The 23073-nt window shown below is 36.2% G+C and overlaps 1 protein-coding gene across 9 annotated transcripts in view; it reads left to right on the top strand.

Annotated features, from left to right (window-relative positions):
* The window catches only part of LOC124263146 (arrestin domain-containing protein 2-like), a 103743-nt gene that overhangs the window by 47389 nt on the left and 33281 nt on the right, over positions 1-23073 (top strand). For 5 of the 9 annotated variants that reach the window (XM_046697708.1, XM_046697701.1, XM_046697702.1 and 2 more), the window contains 2 exons: positions 11644-11777; positions 18503-18538. In XM_046697708.1, the coding sequence (XP_046553664.1) occupies positions 11657-11777; positions 18503-18538 (157 nt within the window). In that variant the 5' untranslated portion in view covers positions 11644-11656. Of the gene's footprint in view, positions 1-4816; positions 4920-9537; positions 9691-11643; positions 11778-18502; positions 18539-23073 lie in introns of those variants that run through there. The other 4 variants (XM_046697707.1, XM_046697709.1, XM_046697704.1 and 1 more) reach the window with 3 other exon arrangements.

Here is a 23073-nt window from a genome sequence, read left to right as displayed (position 1 = left end):
AAGTGAGCCTTTTGTTTTCCTTTAACAAGGTTGTATGGGTGGGAGTTAGGACTATGTGGAATCTATTGATTTATATTATCTACACTTCTTGAACTTTCTTTTGGCACTCCCTGAAATAAATTTACTTTATGTCTTGTTCATTTCACCATTATGTATACCCATGCCTGTTTGTTAGTACAGTTCAGTGATCAGTCATAGCATGTTGTGAATTAAGTTGTATGTATTTAACCTGGACCAGACAGTTCAGTGATCAATATTGTGGCACAGTCAATGTTGTCAGGGCATCATAGCACTCAGTCACCAAGCCACTGTGTCTGCCCACCCAATCCATTAGATCACCTCTGTAATGACAGTTCTAAGCTGAAATTCCCACAGTGGAATATACATACTAACATGACCATATCCATCACATCAATATTCTAGAGAATAGTGGGGGCGACGGTAGCCTAGTGGTTAAAGCACTCGCTCATCATGCTGACGACCCGGGTTCGATTCTCCACATGGGTACAATGTGTGAAGCCTTTTTCTGGCGTCCGCCCACTCCTTTTTAGGGGCGACAGTAGCCTAGTCGTTAAAGCACTCGCTCACCCGGGTTCGATTCTCCATATGGGTACAATGTTTGAAGCCCATTTCTGGTGTTCCCCTACCATGATAGTGCTGGAATATTGCTAAAAGCTGCCGTAAAATCATACTCACTCACTCACTCACTATTAAGGAGAATAGTTAACCAAGAAGCAGCTCCAGCTGTCTGCTATTACCAGTGCTCCAATTGTTGCATGTTGTCTATTATTCACTGCTGAGTTTCTCTGGGAAAAGGATTTCCATTCTTTGTCACAAAGGTGACGCTTTCATCTATGCCTAAATTTCAAAGTAAGAAGATTACAATACAGTGTTGCAGTGTCCTCAAAGAATATCATTTAGGAGGAAAATTGGACATGCCAATTTCACACATTCTTTGCCAATTAGCTATTTCAGTAATTTAGAGGAAGCTATTGATTCGGGTTGACAGGGTCACTCAAAAACAGGCTTTCCTGCTGATGAAGTCTGAAAGGCCAGTTAATGCTGGTTGTTGCTCTGGAAAGTATTACCGTAATATCTCTGCCAAAACTAAGAAACCAAACTTTCAATGTAACCATCTAGAGCTTTTCAAGGACACAGTCTACAATAGGTGCCTCAATCAGCATAATTAGGGTAAAGCATGGTATGTTAAAGATGTTTTTACCACATTTATGTACATGTGTGGGAGAATCTCATGAGATACTTGTTAATTGTGCCTCATTAACATCACTTTGGGTGCCAACAAGTAATATTATTTTCCATGTTATGTAGAAACAAAACATTTAGTCATTATATTATGTAAAACAAAGCAGATGAGATAAAGCTGCAAGGACCAATATTTGACCAGAAGCAAAGTATTTTCTCTTTGGAAAAAGAGGCATGAGTCTAATGTGTCATTCTTTATTTAAATGTAGTTTGAAGACTAACAATCATTGAAACTCTTGGAAAGTTTAAAATGTCACTGTCATCTGGGGCATATTGCCAGGTTAAGATTTGCATCGGTATTCAAATTAGAGACTAATGTTTAATCACTCTTGCGCTTGAATGGCAAGGACATAATAGTAAAGTCCTTTGCAATAATGCAAGGTCACATAAATGAAATTTGCTCTTTCTCTTAAAAATACTTTCTAAAGTACTGAGGGTTATTGCTGATTACGCACTCTTCAAAGAAAAACTGAATTACAATGGTGAGGAAATCAAACAGAAATTTAAATCATGCTAGTGTGATTCAATGGATGCCTCAAGTTTGCTTTAATGTCAGGTCAAGCATTTCTATTAAGCACTTTTCTTTGGTATTTTTTCTTTAAAAGAGTGAAAATTCATGAAAAATTCTCAATGTTCACCATCAAGAATATTGATCGTGTGGAATTTCTACATTAAAATTCAGCCATCGTCTTGTTCGTCTTCGTTAGCTACCTTACACTGAATTCACAAAGCAAGCGTTTTTTTGCATGAAACCACCATAAATTGAAGGCAAAACATGTGGTACACTTTCAGACAATTGATTAAAAGTGACAAGTAAAGGAGTTTTTGTTGCATGATTAGAAGAGGTCGATGTCGAACAAGAATGACAAATCTGCATAGAAAACCAAATCAAATTACTCAAGAGAACACAATTTCCTGCAGATAAAATCTTGAACCTTAATAAGTGCCTGTAAGGTTCGCCTTTTGTTCCTGTCATGTAGGAGGTTTCATTTCGGGCCTCAGAACTACAGATTTAACTTTTTCTCTAATCAAAGATTCAATAGCAACAATGATCCAAGGCTATAATCTTGGGGCATTGTGTGATACAACATTGTCTGGCCTCTTAGCAATGTGAGTAGGAATCCGTTGATATTCCCTTCATATTTCAGTTGAAAAGATGTAAGCTAAGATATAAGCATAATCTATTCTAAAAATGCCTTTGAGAGGCAGCAAATGAAAGATTGCACTGGCATGATATGTTTACAACATAAGGACAGTTATTGTTTTGAGAGGCACTTTTATCCTGTCATCTGACTTGGCGTAAGATGGCACTAACGGGATCGGGTGGTCAGGCTCGCTGACTTGGTTGACACATGTCATCGGTTCCCAATTGAGCAGATCGATGCTCATGCTGCTGATCACTGGATTGTCTGGTCCAGACTCGATTATTTACAGACCGCCGCCATCTAGCTTGAATATTGCTGAGTGCAGCATAAAACTCAAATCACTCAATCCTGTCATCTGATATCTGTTTTTCCAGGCTTAGTTTTGTAGGGAAGCATAAGGAGGCCCTATGCATCTATGAGTGTCTCAGCCTGATTACATCAATCAAACCAAAATCAATGATAATGACAACAGGATTCACTGCCTGTTACCTGCAAGGTGCACAAAGGTTAGACATTATCCTGTACACTTGCAGTTGTTATTTTGCTTTCATTAATTCCATGGAATCATTATATACTCATACAGTCGAGCACCGTTGTGTCGAACTCTGATAACTCGATATCTCGGTTGTCTCGATATAACATCTCGGCAAAATCCTTCATAATTTATCACTATTCAAGCTCTTTTAACTCGATACGGATGTCTCGATATTTCGGATATCTCGATATAATTTCATGGTCCCAACAAGCAAAATTACCCTTTTAACTCGATATTTGCAAAGAAACTCGATATTCACCTACCTTTCATGGGCAAGTATCCCTCTGAACTGAGGTTGTTTACACACGTTTACACACGCGGCATGAATCAAAGCCACGAGGTAGTATAAACTAATTAGGGCTAATTGAGTTGAAGGTGTCACTTGTTTGTTATATAATTAGGATTAATTAAGAAGGAATTAATTAGGAAGTACCCACTGTTACGTCTAAACTGATAACGGACGGATTATATTTTCAAATCAAAACATACTGAGAATCCAATGATAGGTTTTGTGTAATCACATGACTAGCATGTGATTGTTTCGATTGTTGAATAAACCCAACTTTTGTATCATTCAAGAGTGTCACTGTAACTTGAACTATATCATGTGTGATTGCGATCCCTCTGTGTAAAAATGTATACACAAATAAATATACATAAAATGTACTTTTTGTTTTGTTTTCTTTCATAGTGATATGTGATGATATGCCCTGGTCGGATGTCTCAAAGTTCGGATAACTCAATATTTTTTCTTGGTCCCATGAATATTGAGACAACGGTGCTCGACTGTAGTTATATTTATTTGTTTATTGTGATATTGGAATAACCTTGACATGTACATTTCCAGTTTCAAAACATCAGTGTCACAACCCTGAACCTGTACGCAACAATACTTTTGTCATCTAGACTAAAAGAGGTATATTTTACTTTATATTTTTGCTGAAGAATTAACATGGCATGATTTACACACTTCTAATATCCATTCCTAGCCATAGGATAGGAAGTCCATCTTTCGAACTGTCCATGTATTGGTGTTATAGAACCTGAACATCTATGTAGATTTTGGAACAAAGGTATGGCTTATATATTCCTTAGTGTATTTCATGTTTAGAGACTGCCTCCATGGTGTAGTGGTTACAGCGTCCGCCCGGAGAGCGGAAGGTCGCTGGTTCGATCCCCTACCGTCCATACCAAAAAGACGTTAAAATATGGTACTTGTTGGTCCCTGCCTGGCTCGGCATTAATGGGTACAACAAGGACTGGTCGGCTCGGAGTCAGTATAATGTGTCTGAGTGGGGTATTCATGCTTCACTGCAGCATGGTATCTCAGTGGGCTAGCACTATAAAACCAGCTTAAGGTCTGGGCTAGTACAAGCAACCACACATACACATACACATGCATGCACGTCGTCATATGAGCGAAATATTCTCAAGCACGCCGTAAAACCCAATTTCACCTCACCTCACCTCATGTTTAGACAAACCTTATTGACAATGCATCACAGGATATAACATATTAACAAAGTAATAATGCATAACATACATTGACTTCATACTAGATGTATTTACTAGTATGTATGTTTTTGTGCTGACAAGATGATTTGAGTACCAGGGTAAGCACTCTAGTGTGAGCAGCACCAAGCAACACTGATAACTTGAATGGCAATTGATCTCTGTGACACTGGCAACAGTCTTAACTCGTGGACTCAACTAATCAATCAGATAATTCAATTAATTATTGAAATCCTCCCACATCTAAGGCACAGGTAAGCATGAGCAAGGATTGGTTTGCACTGAGAATATATGAGGCACCTGTGTGAATGTATATATAGAAGTACTGGCTCTCAAATTGACTTAACTCACAGTGGAAGAACATCACATAGGGAGAGGTGTATGGAAGTGCAGTTCAGAGATGCCAGACTGAGTTTTTACCACTGGTGCCACACTCTACTAACTGTACCGTCACAGCCTGAGAGGTATTATGGTAACTTTCTGCCTTCTTTCATGCACAGTATTTCTGAAATTTAGTAGCAGGAAAAACTGTCAGGAGATAATGTTTATGTTATTTTAAATGTTTTCATCTTCAGTTCAAGTGATCTGTCCAGACAATGGCTTTTCACTTCTTTGCTACCATTTGACCAGTTGTACAGAAAGTTTGTAATTGTATCTAGTAAGTTCACTCAAGTTATTCTGGACTGAATTTCAAGGAAGGCACCTCAAACAGGATTGACCATTTCTCAGCCATTCATACCTATGTTGTATTGAATTTGGTATGTTTAGTGAGCGTTTAGTGTTTAAACTGTATCTATAATATTGTTCCCATTTCAACCATTTGACTGAATGCCTTAAATATCAGTCAACTCACCTCAAATAGTTTGCCTGTATGAGCATAAATAATATTCAGAGATGTTCTCAATGCTTTCATGGTTTCATTAGAGTTTAGTGAGTTTAGGTTTACGCCGCACTCATCAATATTCCAGCTATATGGCGGGGTTTCATTAGATGTGTCATAAAAAACATGATCTTTTCTTAATATGATCTCTCGACAGTTGTTTTGAAAGAAATTAATTACTTCTGGAGAATCAAATAGCAGCAAATTTGTATGAGTTTTAAGCCGATTATATCTTTTTCTTCATGTTAAAAAGTGGGGTGATAGTGCACTGATAATTGATCACTGTTCAGGTTGTTTATTTGTGTCAAGGTTACATTATGAAATATTCACAGTTGGTTCAAACCTCGCACCATATGGTCCCTAACACCCCTGTGAACATTACAAGTATTGCATTTTCATCCATTGTACTATGTCATAACATAACGTTACTAACCTGTGTTATATTTGGGATTACACTTTCTTAGTTAAGTACAGATTCTAGTACTTTTGGGGTTGAGTCCCATGTGGGATTCGAACCCACACCCTCAGAGTCAGGCACGTAATCGCCAGCACACAAAGTCAGACACCTAGACTGCTCAGCCACCACGGCTTCCACTACTAGAATCTGTACTTTACTAAGAAAGTGTAATCCCAAATATAGCATATGTTTCATTTCATCACTTTCTAAAATAGCATTGTGTATTTCATAACGTTACTACTCAGGTAATTCATTTGGATAAACTAGTTTTAGGCTCTGGTAGGCTCGCTTTATTAACAGATTTTTGTTTTTTATTCACTGACTAGATCATGACTAATGGTTTATTCTTTTATTTCTTTGTGAAGCAACCCAGACATGTTTCAACAACGTTGTTCATTACAAATTTGAATGTGCATATATAAACCATGATCTTCTGGTGTGCTGTTGAGGTTACCGACTGCCAAGTTGGCTTCGTTTCGAAAACATATTTCCCGAAAGTTCAATCATATTATATGCATTACTTTGTTTTGTAATATGCATGCTGCCAGTGTTGTTTGTAAATCCATACAGACCTTGAACATGATGAACTGACATAACTGAAACTTTCAAATTTGAGAACAGTTTGTGGTTGGTGGTCAAGTTAAGTCTGTTTCAGTAGTATGATCTTAGCTTTGCCCAGCCTCAAGGACCACAGGGCTCCTGGATTCTATCCTCAATAGGGGCACGTGTGCCTTCACATTTTACTTGATATATAGATATGTTGTACTTATGAGCTTCTGTACAAGGGATGAATACAATTATTTTTAAGAACTAAAATGATTCCAAGTTGGTCCTTGGTTGATTAAAGAATTTATGGACTTTTTTGTTACAAGTTACCTTACAATAACTTTGTGTGTTGCTACTATATACATTTTACTGATAAAACATTCCTGCTCGTTATAAAATCTGATTTACTATCCTCGTGATTCTATCAATAGCTAACAGGATCTCTAACAGATTAGGATCTCTAATGCATATATGAACAGAACAATTTTTGACTTTTGAAATAACAATTTTAAACATGCTCTGGGTTATTTGCCTATGATTGGATGTTTTAATTTGCTAAATATTTAAAACTTTGAAACTCAGTAACATTACCATGTCAGCTGGATGTATTCAGGATATATGGAGGAAAGTTGTCAATATGCATTTGAATTCAAAGCACATTGTGTCTCAGTCATGCCAATGGGGACAATTAAAAAAGATCTGTTTATTCTTGATCATTCTGTATGCAGCTTCTGGCCAGTTTGCCCACGTTAAGGTTGAACAGATATCAGAAAGTAAATTCAAAGAGATTTATTATCCTTTCTCATAGTCATACTTTATTGGATATCTTTAGCATCTGATTTGAGAAAGAAGATACATTTGAAACAAATCCATTTAACATGTATAAGATATTTGAAATGGATGCTTTTGTTTTTATGTTTCTTGATAACATTTCCACCTCATCATTTTTCACCATTAACCTGTTGAATGTGAAAAATTCTGAGTAATAGATATTGATGTGATGGTGTTCATATCTTTCTCCCAATAACTGAAGAGATGTAGGCTTTTTTTCTGTGTTGTACAATGATTACCGTAATCACCTTAATAAGAACCCTGGGTGTTTTGAAGACCGATAAAGGTTGTTGCTTATTGAAACCATACACAAGGTAATTTGTTTTCAGAAATCAAGTCGTTAACCATGAAGAAGACAGTGTTCACACTGGATGTTAAGGTGTGGAGATTTTAAAATTTTAGTATGAAATTATTAAACACCATACTTCTGTATATGCTGCAAGAGAAATTTGGCAACACACATTAAGTGTTCAAAGTCAATAATGCCCATTTGCTTGCATTTCACGTGCATCTTTCTCTATGATTACAGTAAAAGAATAATAAATATATCAAAGGAACTGAGATCTTATGTTATTCAGTCGTTAATAAAGACGAGATAATCAGTGGAAAACTGTGGGCTTCAGGCATCTTTTTGAAGATAATTACAAAGGACATTACCAATTAGAAAACCCTTGTTGTATTCACGTCATCATAACAGAAGGGGGTCAAAGCCTATCCTGCTTGGATGGAATTAAATCAAAATGGTGAAGTAGAGGATTCAAGCCTTTATCATGCTACGAACAGATTTGATGTGAAGAATATTCTCAGCTAGATTTTTCAGATGTTGCTTTGGACATGTATAATTAACTTTTTAGCAAAGATTTTTCCACTTCATTTTCTGATTGCAGAATGTTACAGTTTTTAAATCAGAATTGTTTCCATTTTCAAAGTGTCTTCAAGTTTTACAAGTATCATTATTATCACTGACTATTTTTACTGTGGCTAATGTTTGTAACTAATATCCAAGTATTTGAGAACACAGGAAGTTCAGACATGTATAATCAACAAATTTGATTATTTTAAAGTGTTTTCTGGAGCAACAAGTGCAGTGAGGGAGCAAGTGCATATGATTCTGCAGGTTCTTTGATTTTTGTCTACTTCTCTACAACCAAACAGCATGAGCTGAAGCTGATTTTACTGTTTTTTACATTAAGGACTCCATTTGGCTCAAGCATCTTTACAAAAAATACATGTAAATGAACTGCTTCAGAATTTCACACATTCTCCTGAAAATAACTTGTATAGTTCATGAAAAAGAGTTGAAACATTTTTTAATTCAAATACTGCAATATGATTTCAGCTCATAATACCAGTTAAGGTCAGATTAGTGAAATTTTCTTGAAAAATATTGAAACTAACAATATTTTAGTGTCTTCATGCATATATTTATTATGTAAGCTGTCCAAGTGAATGTGAATTGTAATATTATATGACCAGGTGAGCTATAGTCCTTTGGCACTCTTTTTTTGTAAAGTTCTGTTTAAAGAAAACCTCGAAAGTAGATTTAATCAGATCTTATTATTTTTGTTTGGAATTAGGGTATCCTACAGTCCTGCAATAGCAACCATCTGTACAATGAAGAGCAGATTCATCCTTTTTAAGAAAAGCTAGAAACTATTTTGGTTTGGAATTAGGATATACTACAATCCTGAAATAGTAAGTCATCTGTACAATAAAGGGCAGTTTCATCTTTTGAAATTTTTGAAAGATTATGAATTTACTTACCTTACACATGAGCTGATATGAAGTATGCCCACTGTAAGTGACCAGACAGATTTCTAATTTATTAGTTGAATTTATTAAATATAAATAAATGATACTTGATATCTAATGGTGTATATGATGTACACATGGACCATAGTTTCTTCAGTGTTAAATATACAGATAAGTTTGGATATGGATATGATTATTCAACAAGTTAATCATACTATATGCCTCGTGTCTACAGCCCAGTAGCCAACTTATTTCAATACACTGTCTTGCTGATCATGGGAGTGGCAACCTAGTTAGCCCTGTCTCTGTATTGTGCATCAAATGGCCTATTTATTAACCTAATTGGCTGACATAGTGAATTCTCAAAGTGATTGATTCAAGATTTGAGTCTGTTTCCTTCCTCAAAAGTAACATAAATCCATTACAATGAGGTGATATTCGCCACAAATATTCTTTCAAATGATGATCAGAATTATCCCAGAAAGTTGCAAGGAGATTGGCCAGATGAAACATGTGCAAGATGGGCGCTCTCTGGGGAAGGAGGTCTGATAGGACTGCTGGATGAATGTTCACCAGTCGTTGATAGAGATGTCTGAGGGGAGATTGGGTGCATTTGAGGATATGGCCAGATTCTGATCAGGGGGCCCACAGAGTTTCTGATGTTTGAAGAATAGCTTTAGTGACATGTTGGAAGGGTTTATGGTAATCTGATGCCATACAGATTGTTCATGCTTGTTGCCTGGCAATACCTGAGAAATTGACAGTTAAGGTAAGAGCTGTTTGTGAAGGTGTCAATTGGAGTTTCACATGTTAACGGCATGCACTAATATCATGTATAAATTTGATTTGCTAAGGTGGAAGTAGTGATTTGAAATCATGGAGTCACGCTGTATATTTAATTGTCATATTTGTAGATCTTTTAATAAGACAAAATACATGAAGAGTTAATTTGTTTAAAATCACTCCTTCAAATGATTTGGACTTTGCTCTAGAACTGTTGAAATAGTTTCTGTTCCATTAATTCTTTTGTTTTGGGAATTATGTGGTACTCATTAAGAAAGGAGAATATGAAAATGAATTGAACCTTCAAGGTTGTTACAAAGTTTAAAGCTAGTTATTTTCTTTATAAAAGAGTCTGTCTGTCTAAAACGGTATACATGCAGCAAATTTCTCATTTTCAAGGTCATTATTTTAATATCAGTTTGCTTTGGATTTTATATCTATATAATAAAAATGTTCTATGACAAATAATAGGCCTACCTTCCAAGCAGTTTTGTATTTAAGGAGGAAATAGTCTTGTTTTATACAGTATGTGTCATGTAAACTGATGCATGCCAAATCTTTCATGACATTATATAAGTAACTCTTCACAAAATGCTGCTCGACATAATCAAATTTTATATTACCAGAGAGGGTAGTTGAGAATTTATATACAAGGGTCAGCATGCTCTACATTAGCATTAACAGAAGACTGGGAGTCCAACCCGAACAGTCGGGCATCTGAGGCAGTGTATTGGTCTAGTTACTATTGTTTGAGTGGGTGAAAGGTGGAAAGTGCAAGATCTGGCACCAATAACAGCTGGAATGGCCAGTGTGTAGTATATTTGGCAGAGAGAGAGCATGACTGTCTTTACTGGTGTTGGAGGTATGCTGGCTATCTCCAGTGTTTTACCGTGGTGACAAATTGGTGAGTTGATGAGGAATATAACTGTTTGCATGTTTCCCATGTTTGATGACAAATACTTGCGTAGGGATCTTTGGGGAAATAGATGCTGTGGACTCCTAGTTTTCTCTGGGAACAAATATGTCCATTTTAATTCTTTATAACCTAAGGTTGTATGGTATGTATGCAAAGTGAAAGTTTGGTACAGCCAGTATTTGCTTTAACAATGTGGCCCAATTTGTAAATTTTGATACATGTGAACCAAGGCGATTTTGTAAAAATATTTAATATCTTTACACATTGCAAAAGAGTAGTTGTGATGTGTTTGGGAAAGATCATCCTAGATCATCAAGGTTTGCAAATAGAGCCTGTTAAAACCTTTCCATATTCATACTGTAAAACATCAGTGCGAGAGCACATTCAGTTAAGGTTTCGATCATTCCAGCTAATTCATTATTTCTGTAATTTGCTGCTCTGCTAGTTTTCAGTGGATGTGACTGATATTTCATGGAGCAAATACCAGCTGTCAATGTATAAATAATGACTTCACATTACTGTCTATTAAAGTATAGCAATTACAGTAATTATTAATTGTGATGCAGCAAATCTAGCTTGAAGGTCACAACTAATCCTCTCTTTATGTGACAGTGTTGGTAGTACAGCTACCACAGACCATACACAAGAAGACTGTGGTTGTTTTATGAGATAGTATGGGTAGTAGGACTATCACAGACATACACAAGAAGGATCTTGTTGCTTCATGTGCCAGTATTGGTAGTACAACTATCACAGACCATATACAAGAAAGCTTTTGTTGTTTAATGTATTAGTGTGGGTAGTACAACTATCTGGTTTTCTGTGTTGTTGTTTATATGGCGGCAATCTGTAAATAATCGCATGTGGGCCAGACAATCCAGTGATGAACAGCATGAGTATCGATCTACACAATTTGGAAACCACTTTTAGCCATATTGCAGCAACATAATGATGGAGGTCACCAGAAATAGGAGGATATGGCCTTTATTAAAATCATTCTTATCATCTTTTGCTATTTTTCAGGAATACCTAAGCCATGATGGAACGTCTGGAAAAGTTTCAAATAATCTTCAATAATCCCTCGGCAACTTACTGTGCTGGCGATACTGTGTATGGGTATGGCTGGGTCATCGTCAAAGAGGCAGTGTATGTTCAAAGTAAGTTCTATTTTCTTTGTGATTATTTTCAAATAATCTGTCTAAAAATACACTCTTTTAGGAATTGCAAAAGTAGAATATATTCATTGGGAATGAATAGGCTTGTAACTACTTAGTCAGAAGAACAGCAGTAGCTCTTCTGTGTGAATACCCACTACTCCCACTTTTTGTGCACACTGACCAATCTACCACATTTCCAAGTGATCTGCTGTGCACTGAATGTCATTACCGTATCCTAAATGTGCTGCAAGAGAAAAAAGATAATTATTTTACACTCAAGTTTTCAAGGTAGAAGTGTACACATGGTGCAAGAAATAAAGAACAGAGATTATATGTTTTAAAAATTTTTGCTTTTCATATTCATCAACCCAATGGTATTCACACTTATTATGTATCAAAATGGCACCATTTATGTTATCATGTTTATGAATAAACGGGTCAATATTCAATTGTTTAGGGATTTTGTAAGGTGACCTGGACACAACATAAATTACAGGGACTGCGTCTTGGATGCTCGATGGAATGATTATATTTAAGGGGGAATTAACTTGAACACTGAACATAAATAGTGCAAGGTTAACGATTGCCTAAATATATGCAGTGCAGGATTCCATTGGTTGCTAAGCTCAAATTGCCTGAATTAGTGTTACCAAATTTGGTGGTCACCTCATGAATCCAGTTTAAATGGTGAAGAACCTCCAGACTTTGCCAAGAGAAACAAGGATCCCATCAAAGGAATTTTAAGGGCTTATTTTCCTACACAAAGTATGTCTAGTAGGCGAATGGATCAGAAACCAGAGGCTGGTCTCTTAGGAGGTTCAGAGAGTGATGAACTGAAGTTTACGATGGTTGGTGAGACTGCAGAAATGGCAACCAACTTGTATAAACTGTTTATTTCCTGGCGAGCTTGCTGAATATCTAGGATGGTGATTCACACTCAACATAAAAAGCTCATTGAGAACCTGTTCATATCATACCTACATACATGGAGGGTTTTCTTGTGAGGCCATAAACCTGTGTCTGATATGCTTGCTGGCAGAAAGAAATATGAGGTAGACCAGCATGAAAACAGGTTTTAAGAAAATGGAAATAATGGAGTTCATCTTGGTTTTAAATGTTTCAGGAATTATTGGCTTCGGAAAGAAAGTTTATCTTTTTTTTTCAAATGAAGGATGTGATATTTACGAATGTAACAAAAAATATGTTAAAGATTGATAAACATGATTATTTATAAATCTAAATAGGAGAGATTGATGTTAAGGTGAAAGAGTATTTGATGATAATGTTTAAGTTACTTTGCACATATATCATGATAAGATGATCAGTAATAACTCAATTAGACAAGCCTTTCCACTGTCCATCTGTTATGTTTCTGTTTCTTCTCTGAACTGGCTCAAGTGATGAGGAGGTTGTTTTTGCACCATAGTAGGATGCATGGCTTTGAATATCTAAACAATCTAATGTGAAAAACCTCCATATGTGATGAAATTTTTATAATTTAAGGTTGCCATTATAGCTGTATTGTTGCTATCACTGTACACATAATCCCTGGACATTTCTGCATGTATGAACGTTATATTTGATAAGTTGTGAGAAAATGGCATGCACATTCTCAGATATGATAGTTTATAATATGTTGCATTGCACAGAAATTGGGAGAGCTAAAGAGCCTTGTGATTCTTTTGGGGGGTTCTTGGAGCATTATCAGACAAGTAGACTCTAATATGTGCAAAGTCTATGGCAAACTGTACATTCTTACTCCCTGATTACAAAATAGATTAATCCATCCTTTTTAGGCATTAACCTTTACAGAATTTCCTGTTAGAATAGCACCTATGCTGGTTGTAAGCTGCAACCAAATGGATGGCCTCATCAGTTAATAGACTACTGAGTGTGTGTCATCTTACCCTGAATGTGTGGATCATTGTTAACTAATTGAACACAAGATCGCCTAAAAAATGAACTTTTCTCAATATATGTTTGCTGTGTCTATCACAAGTTAAATTACAAATATATGCATGCTAGCCAGTAAGAAAAGAATTCTCCAAAGGTTGTATAGTTTCAGTTGAATTGTGAAGTTCAAAGAATCCTGTTCCACTAAAAAACTTTGTCACTGGAAGCAGTGTCCTCCTACTTCTTACCGTAAATGCCTTTTAATCATGTCAGAAATGACACCTCATTTGTGCAGTTCTTTTACATAGTTAACCTGATTACCCCTTGTCTAGACTTAACGATATTTTCTTTTCTTGGTGCAAAAGAAGTGAGACAGTTTTCACAACGGTCGTTCTAAATCAGTCAGAGCAAGCGTCCTGATCAAAGCAGGCTCCAGATATTAAGCATACATACTTAGCATGGATCTCGTCAAATCACAGACAGTTGAACTCTTAATACTCCAATGTTGAAAGATCAAAGGATTACTAAACAATTGTCGGACAGATACTTTAAACTGTAGAGAGCATTTACATTGGTGACAACTCTGCTGCACTTTTGCCACATGCTTGTTAAAACTAACTTTTCATTTAATCCCAGTGTAATGGTACTGATAAGTCATACAGCTTTATTTGCTACTCTGTTGAGGTCATGATGGAGAATGCACTAGTCTTAATTCAAGCATTTACGTTAGTGACTGTTTGCTTGAATTTGAATTCAGCTGCTGCCACCTGCTTGCTGCAGATATTTTTCAACCATGTACTCAAAGTTAAAAACTTTATACCAGACAGGCCTCCTTTAATCTCTATATTTTTCTGATTGGTCGACATTGAAGGTAGTAAATGTCATTCAGTATGAACAAGGTGTCCCAAAACCTTCTGTACACAATATGAGTATTTGATTCTGGTGAATGATGACAATCATGGCAGCTGGAGCAGGATCTCAGTTACAGATTCTTTTAGGCAATCTCTGAGTATCTTGTGTAAAGAATATCTTGAGCACTTGTGATTGGAATTTAACAAAACTTTATGAACATGGTCTCTGGGCATGGTTGAAATTGAAGATCAAGGTCATTAGACCAGAAGTGCCAACATTGTTATTAAGGTAGAGTTCTGTTTCCAATCTGTATTCCTTTGGACATATGTTCTCCTGAAACAAATGTGCTGTTATTAAACTAGAAGTGCCTCTAGTTTTGTTATATGAGGCAGTTTGCTAGAATCTGAAGCCATTCTGTTTTGAGGTTGTACTGCTTTGGGATTATGTTTTCTTGATATGGAAAGGATGTTATTAAACTAGTAATGCAGATAACTTTTTTAAGGTGATGAAAGGTATATCTTTTTCTCTTTCAAAGTTATAGAGCATTGTGCATGTGTTTTCCCAAACGAGAATAGTATTATTTAACTGGAATTGCTCATAACTATTTTATGTAAGATGCATAGCTAGGGGCTGTGAATTTTGTCCTCCGCCATGTATTCAGCGGTCTCTGTCCATCTGTACGTCCCGATTCTTGTTAATGCGATATCTCATGAACCGTTGTACCCAATGTCTTCAAATTTGGTGACAGCCTACATTGGGGGATTATGCTGATTTTGGTGACCTTGATCTTTTTTCAAGGTCACCACGGCATTTTGACCACTTTTCAAACTCTTGTTAACACGTTATGCCATGAACTGTTGTACCCAATGTCTTCAAATATGGTGAAAGCCTACATTGGGAGATCATGCAGACACCAGTCGGTTTTGGTGACCTTGAAATTATTGTCAAGGTCACCACGACACTTTGACCACTTTTCAACCTCTTGTTAACGCGATATGTCATGAACTGTTGTACCCAGTGTCTTCAAATATGCCTTCCTTTTTAATTCTGTCATTTTGCAGGTCCCAGGAAACCATGATGTTTTGAGAGTTTTATACAACATGAATCAGTATTTCTATTAAACAGTGGGATGATGGGGTAGTCTAGTGGTTAAAGCGTTTGCTCGTCACCTGAAGACCCGGGTTCAATTCCCCACTTGGGTACAATGTGTGAAGCCCATTTCTGGTGTCCCCTGCTGTCATATGGCTGGAATTTTGCAAAAAGCGGAGTAAAACTAAACTCATTTAAACACTCTATTAAACAGTCAGCTCACACGCATTCTCAAAATCACACTCACACCCACCTCACACATACACTCTAGTACTGCCAGGTGTCTATAGCTTCCTCTGAGGAATAAGAAGAAACATGCAAACTTGTGAGAAGTAGTCCTACGTTATTTTAATGCTTAAAGTCATAGCAGGAAATATATTCTATGTATAATGGTTTCCTAACTAAGTATTTGAAGTAAATTTACAGACACAAGGATAAAATATGTTGTTTAAAAGAAAGGTGTTATAACATTTCTGCTCTGGTGATCTATCTCGAGATATCATTTTGATAGCGGAATAACCCACAGCAGGTGCCAGAAACATTTACGTTAACATGCAGGTATGCTTCCCATACGCCTTTATCGTGAAAGACATTTCTGACATGCCGTAAAGGTTAGCAAGCTATTTCTCTTCAATTTGTTATCAAATGTATTCATGTTACTACTACCAGGATTAGTGTGTTTAATAGATATGCAGTATCTTTTGTATCATAGATTTAAATAATACTTAACACACAAGCTGACGTGTAAATTGTGACAAGACTATAACCTGATTATTATCAAAATTAATATTTAAATTAGGCCATGTGTAATGTTGAATATAGATGCTGTGGGATTAGTTCAGTGTTTTATATGCTTGATTCTCTACATTATAGTTAATGGGTTGTTTTGACAGACAGTGTATGCTAAATGTTGTACAGGTACAGCTAGTACTGATGATACTATAAACTGATAAACTGGGGATAAATTTAACTCACAACTTAAACATTAATATTTATCATGAATTTCTGGTACAGGCTTAATTGTTTACATGCCATCATCATGTAGGAGTTATTGTACAGAGTTAAACGTTAAATAACAAATGCCCATATAAAGAAAAAACATCACAATTCAAAACTGTGAAGGAGTAGGGAGCCAGCAATATTTCAACCATATCATAGTTCTTCACACATTGTATCTTTGTGGGGCCTTCTATACAACAGATGAATGCTTCTGTAAGACTGACTCGGTGCACAGATTTGGACCATTATAAACCTAATTTACCCAAGATTTGAGCCAAGAGATATCTTCATATTTTTGTATAGGTGTGCTCCCTGTAGAAACATCTGAGACACCAATATCTGTCTCATGCTATTACATCCTTAACATCTCGGAAAAGGTAAAGTGGAAACTTTGCTGAGATAACTTCACAAGGTGTATGTTTGCTTGATTAGAACTACATTTCAAAACACTCAAGTACCTACATCATTAATAGTATATGGTGGTGTGGGGATTTTTGTTCTTTTTTTACAAACTTTCATAAATAGGTCAATTCAAGAAAAGAGAATGTCATAAATGAAAACTACAAAGCCCTTTGCCTCTTCACTAGAGAACTCTTCACTAAAGCTGTTCCTACAAGGCCATTTTTTATAAGAATCTATCTGGCAGAATGATCATGTGGTTCTTCATGCAATAAGCACAAGTTGCCAGTAGGTATTTATGGTTTGAGCAGAACTACTGACAACATGCATGTAAGTCAAATCACTTTGATGTTTGAGACAATTAAATATCTAGATGCACACATTTCAGAAAAACGTATCAGAATCAGAAATTTGAGCAAGATGTTCAACACACAGCCATTGCTTATAGCCAGGAATATCCTGTAGCCTACAAAACAGACGTGAGTTTTGGGGAATGATATCTAAATGGAGATGTGTGGATATTGGAACCAGTAGCTCTCTGACGATACTCCAGGAAAATGGTGAGGAATTTCCCCCCGATGAAGACATGTAGTACCAGAATAAGGAGTGGGAGGAAAGGCTACTTTAACAAAGCCCACGTGGATATGCAGGGTGGATCTTCAGGGCCTTGCTCGATATACAAACAAGCGGAACATGTGTTCTTTGTCTGTCTCTGTTGGAATTAACCTGCCAATTATGTTTATTTGGACGTATCATTGTAAAGGATATTGGGCTGATTTGTTCAAGGGTTCAGGCTTTTGATGAAAGGCAATTGATGTATGAGCTAAGGGATGTAGGTAAGCTTGTGCCTGTAACATTGAAAATAAAGAAAATGGTGTTAATGATTTTTCATTGAGATATACCATCTAAGATCAACTTGGAGCTTTTATCTTGGAACAGAAGATGGCTATCACGTGTTGAGCAATTTCCTCTGAAAATAGCTTTAGTTATGGACCAAGGAACATTATGGTTCTACATGTATTTAGTCTCTTTTTTGTATTTAGTCTCTTTTTCACTCTTTTTACAATGAGGATCAGCCTTACACTGCTATCAACCCAATTATCAAAATTCATCAATCAATTTTGTGGATATCAGGTGTATAAACAGGGCTTAAAATAACTGTATACATGTCTGATGAAGAAAAATAACATAAATGGGTGTTGCTGAGGCTTAAATTATGAGCTCTTCTGAAAGGAAGAGATGTGATTATATATGCGTTCCTGAAAACAATTACATACAATACATATTCCTGAAAAATGATTGAAACAATTTTGAATCATTTGTCTTCAGCTAAGTGTTGCCATCATATTTGTAGTCATTACATGATGTTGAAATGGACTAGATTCTAACAGCATGAATAACACAGATTTATGCCATAGTTGATGTCTTCCTCATACCGGTACCATGTGAATAATCTAGTCAGTGCTTGTTTATGCCAGTATCTATGGTTACAGGTCTTGCATCAGGAACAAGAATGACAAAATGGGAAGGTTTGTTATAGAGCCAGTCTGTTAGCACACCAAAATTTATCACAATTTATGCTCATGTGTATATAGCAGTCAGCTTGTAGATCACTGCATGGCATAGTGCAACAGTATGCAGTCAATTACACAAGCTAATTCATCAGATGTGACAAAAAAGTTTCATTGTTTTATAACTCATTGATTAAGAGCTGTCATGTTGACATTGCATAAACAGGGTTTTTTTCATTTATCATCCATGAAACAGCTAACCTCTGTACGGTATCATTAAGATGTTTGTTTGCTTTTGCATTGAATGTAAGTACTTAATGTTAACTTGTAGGGCTGCTTGCATGATGTACCTGCTATCACGTAGTTACATATTGTGGTATAGTACATTAATATATCTTCAGATTTCATGTATATATCTTCAGATATTTCATGTATATATCTTCAGATTCTCAAACAAGTTACATTCAACAAACTTTGTTTATGTTTGTGTAGTTATCAGATGACATTAACTATAGATGTCAATAAATTTAACTATAGATGTCAATGAATTGGATAATCCTTAACTTTCTTTTTAGCAGTTTACAATATTTATTTGTTCATGTTTTTCAGATTATTAGTAGGTTTTCCTGGGCAGGATAAGTGCTGAAGTCATGCTTGTGTTAGAGACAGACTCGGCAGAATCAGTTGGCTGTAATTAGTGCTCAGGTTTATCGTGTTATGGCTAAAAATGTGGATTCTTTGTCTGGTCAGCCACCTGTTTGCCCAGCCCTTGTTCTATTATTTGGAGTCCACTTTCATTTAGCTGGAACATTTCTGACTGCTGTACAGTGCCTGTATATAATATCACAGTCCTGAAGTCAACTGTTGAGTCCTGCTTACATTCAATACAAAATATTGCATTGATAAGATAATGTTTTTATGTAAACCTATCAACTTACTTTATTAAGCGACCTCCAAATTACCATTTAAACGAAACACAATTTTGTTAGGACCCATAAAGCCTGTTGTCTTTACTGATATATTTGATATTTATTCCATTCAGGAAATGGGGCAGTGACGTAGCCTAGTGGTTAAAGATTTCGCTCATCATGCTGAAGTCTTGGGTTCTTTTCCGCACATGGGTACAATGTGTGAAGCCCATTTTTGGTGTCCCCTGCCGCGATATTGCTGGAATATTGCTAAAAGCGGCGTAAAACAAAACTCACTCACTCACTCATTCATGAAGTAGTTCTTTCCAAATGTGTATCAGAAACTGGTAGTTAGTGACTTGAGCTATTTGTTTCTTGAAATATGAGTTTGGCTTTGTCTTTGTGGTGATCCTGAACATGTGTTGATAAATAGCATGCGTTTACTGAACTTTACATTTGTTATGAAATATCATTTTAAAGTTAAAGAATCCAAGTACTTTGGTATGATATGTCTAGTGGTTGTCAGTGTTTATTTTTATTGTTTATACGTTTCAAAGTTGATGATTAAGGAGAAAGAATTAGATCAGAAATGTTGTATCCAGAATAAAAAGAAGTTGTTATCCATAAAAATGTGTCATGTATTCATTATGGCAAGGATTATAAGAGGGAACAGTTCACAGGAAATTTGTATATACAACGGGACACAGGTGACTATACATCCTCTCCTGATATGCCACATATTATTTTCCTGAAAATGATAACCTTTAACTTTAATCTTCACGTGTAAGTTACTTGTCAAATGACAATGATAAATTTCTTTGTAAAATGCAATATATTTATATATTTAGAATTTGCACATGTATCAGAGCAGTTGTGCAGAAAATGTTACACCAGCTCAAACGTATCATTGACATTGATTGGAAACACATGTTCTCCTTGTACATTCTGTGACAAACTTTATACAGATGTTTCCTGATAACCCAGTGTATAATCATTCCTCATAATCAATGAGTACATTCATGGAACTCTGGTGCGTGTCAACAGGTGCTTGTTTAGCATGCATACACAGGTTGTTTCTGTTATTCCATCTCCCGATTAAAATACAGTCAAAGATGCACCCCAACCAAAACAACTTTTTGTCTCACCTATCAGATGAAGGTTTCCTAACCACAAATATTTACATTACCCACAGCTAGATGGACATATATGCAGAAATAGCACAGGATGTTTCTAATACTTTGATACTTAGCTTACAACCTCCATCATCACCCATACAGACATGGCCATATGCTCAGCTCAGAAAAAGAAAAGGTATCATTCATCCCAGATCAAATGTTCCCAACGAATGATTATGGGAGGATTCATAGCAATTGATATATTCTGATGCTAAGCGCTATGTATATTTAGCATCTGCCCATCTTAAGGTCTTATATATGTACTGTAAGTGACCCAATAAGAGACCCACCCCTTGTTGATGTTCCCTCAGTAATATTTCAGTGCTTTTTTCTTCCTGGTGTGTATGCATAGCCATGTAGGTGAAAACTGTTGGTGTCGGTCACTGTGTCAAATGTCATCATCCACGGAAGAATATTTTCAATATACTGTGACCTTCACATTAAGTACAGTGTGAATTGTTATGGAATGACCATTTAGAAAATATCATGACGTTACACCAATCAAGAACCAGTCATCTCGATACTGGTGTCGACACTGCCCTTGCCTTGCTGTGCACACCTGGGATCATTTTTGGGCAAATACGGTGTATGTTATTTCTGTTCACTTCGATATCAATGCCAGAACCATTTTGCAGCTGTAAGAGAATCAACAAGTGCCTGTTTGCTGAAGTGATGACGTTATAGAATATGCGGCTTCAGGCAAAATAGTATCACGTAGCCATTCTGAGTAATGCCATTAAGATATCATACTTCTACTGTGCATAAATATTTGGAAAGTATGAATGTGGATATATTTTGATGGTATTCACCTTTAGCACATAGTGATAACAATGTTGTTACAGGTTTTCTAGTCTTTGAATAATAGTCATTAGCTAAACCTGTAGGTTTCTTCAGCAAATGTTGTATATTACAACTGAATGTAAGACAAATTTTTAAATATACTTCATTTTTCATCAGTCATGTTTTGCTTGCCAATTGCAAACAGTTCAGGTAATGTTGCCTAATTCAGTATCGACAGTGACTAGACAGGTAACAACACATATGGGGCCTTTATGAACACAATACCTTATAACTTACAGAAACAAACAAGTCCTAACCAAATAAACCTAGCGTGGTACATGAACATATAAGGACACTTTTGATGCTAATGTATATAGCAAAGCTATCAGGTGAATAATTGTGTGAATGAGTTGGGTATTACGCCGCTTCTAGCAATATTCCAGGAATATCACGTCGGGAGACACCAGAAATGGACTTCACACATTGTACCGATGTTGAGAATCGAACCCGGGCCTTCACAGTGACGAAAGAACACTTTAACCACAGGGCTACTCAACTGCCCTGAATAATTGCGTACTTCTTAATTCGTTGTATAAATGTATTATGTGACAGTGATATAAAAGTATCCATGCTTTATTGTAAGTCATTTTCTGTGGGACATTTAAACAGTTTGCAACATTATGGTTGACTGAGCTGTATTATAGTGTTGACTATAGACACTATAAGGAAAATTAATTTAAAGGATTTTGAGACTTGAATTTGAAAATGACATATTATATATATGTGTGTTCATTATATTTTCACTGCTTTTCTTGAGCCATATTTTCTACCAGTCAGTTATTTAGTGGATGTATAATCCTTGTCATTCGCTTTTTACACAAAATAAGACTTTAAGCATTATAGCTGAAGACTATCATTTTATTCATTTTTTGGGAAATCTGAAACAAGCTTACTTCACTATATTGAGAAAAACCAGGCCATGGAAGTTTTGTGTGGTTGTGAAATAAAACAGCTTCATTGATGTATTGCAACTTGGTTTCCCTACAATCGATATGTTCCAGCTGATGTACTGCCTAAAGTTATCATTTCCATCAAGGCACTGTGAAATACAGTCCCTTTGGGGTATTCCTGAGGAACACCAAGACATTTATATAGAGTAAATTAAACAGGCAACAGAGGCTGATACCCAATAGGGTTCACAGATTGGGGGATTATTTTTCTCTGTCAGAGGGAGCATATATATTTGATACTGTGCCAATGTTTTCTCTACTGTTTCCATGCCTTGATTATTGTTGCCAATAAAAGTAAGCAAACAAGGCCCTCTTCATGATTTGTCAGCGACACACTCTTTATTGGTATTCCAGGAAAGAGAATACAATGTCCAGTACTTAGTTACCAAATTCAGTTTATGATAAAAGCACCACAGGATACAACAGGGACTGTAAAATACACATATTTTGTGGTCTCTTGATACAAGTATAACATTATTACTGTCTGCTTCCTCTTGGCTTAAGTGCTGTTTCTATCAGCACCCTACTGGCTACATGGTCTGTGAGACCGTGTTGTGGCAAGTGCCCCAGTGACCAATATTCATGACTTGGCATGGTCGAGGGTTTAATGTTTACTCCTTGACATTCAAACATATTCATCAGCTTCTGACACCAACACTCTTCGTAGATTCAAGAAGAAT

Source organism: Haliotis rubra, unplaced genomic scaffold (assembly GCF_003918875.1).
Source record: "Haliotis rubra isolate DU_JTF1 unplaced genomic scaffold, ASM391887v1 Scf87, whole genome shotgun sequence".
Lineage (NCBI taxonomy): Eukaryota > Metazoa > Mollusca > Gastropoda > Lepetellida > Haliotidae > Haliotis > Haliotis rubra.
This window is presented reverse-complemented; position numbering and strand designations above follow the sequence as displayed.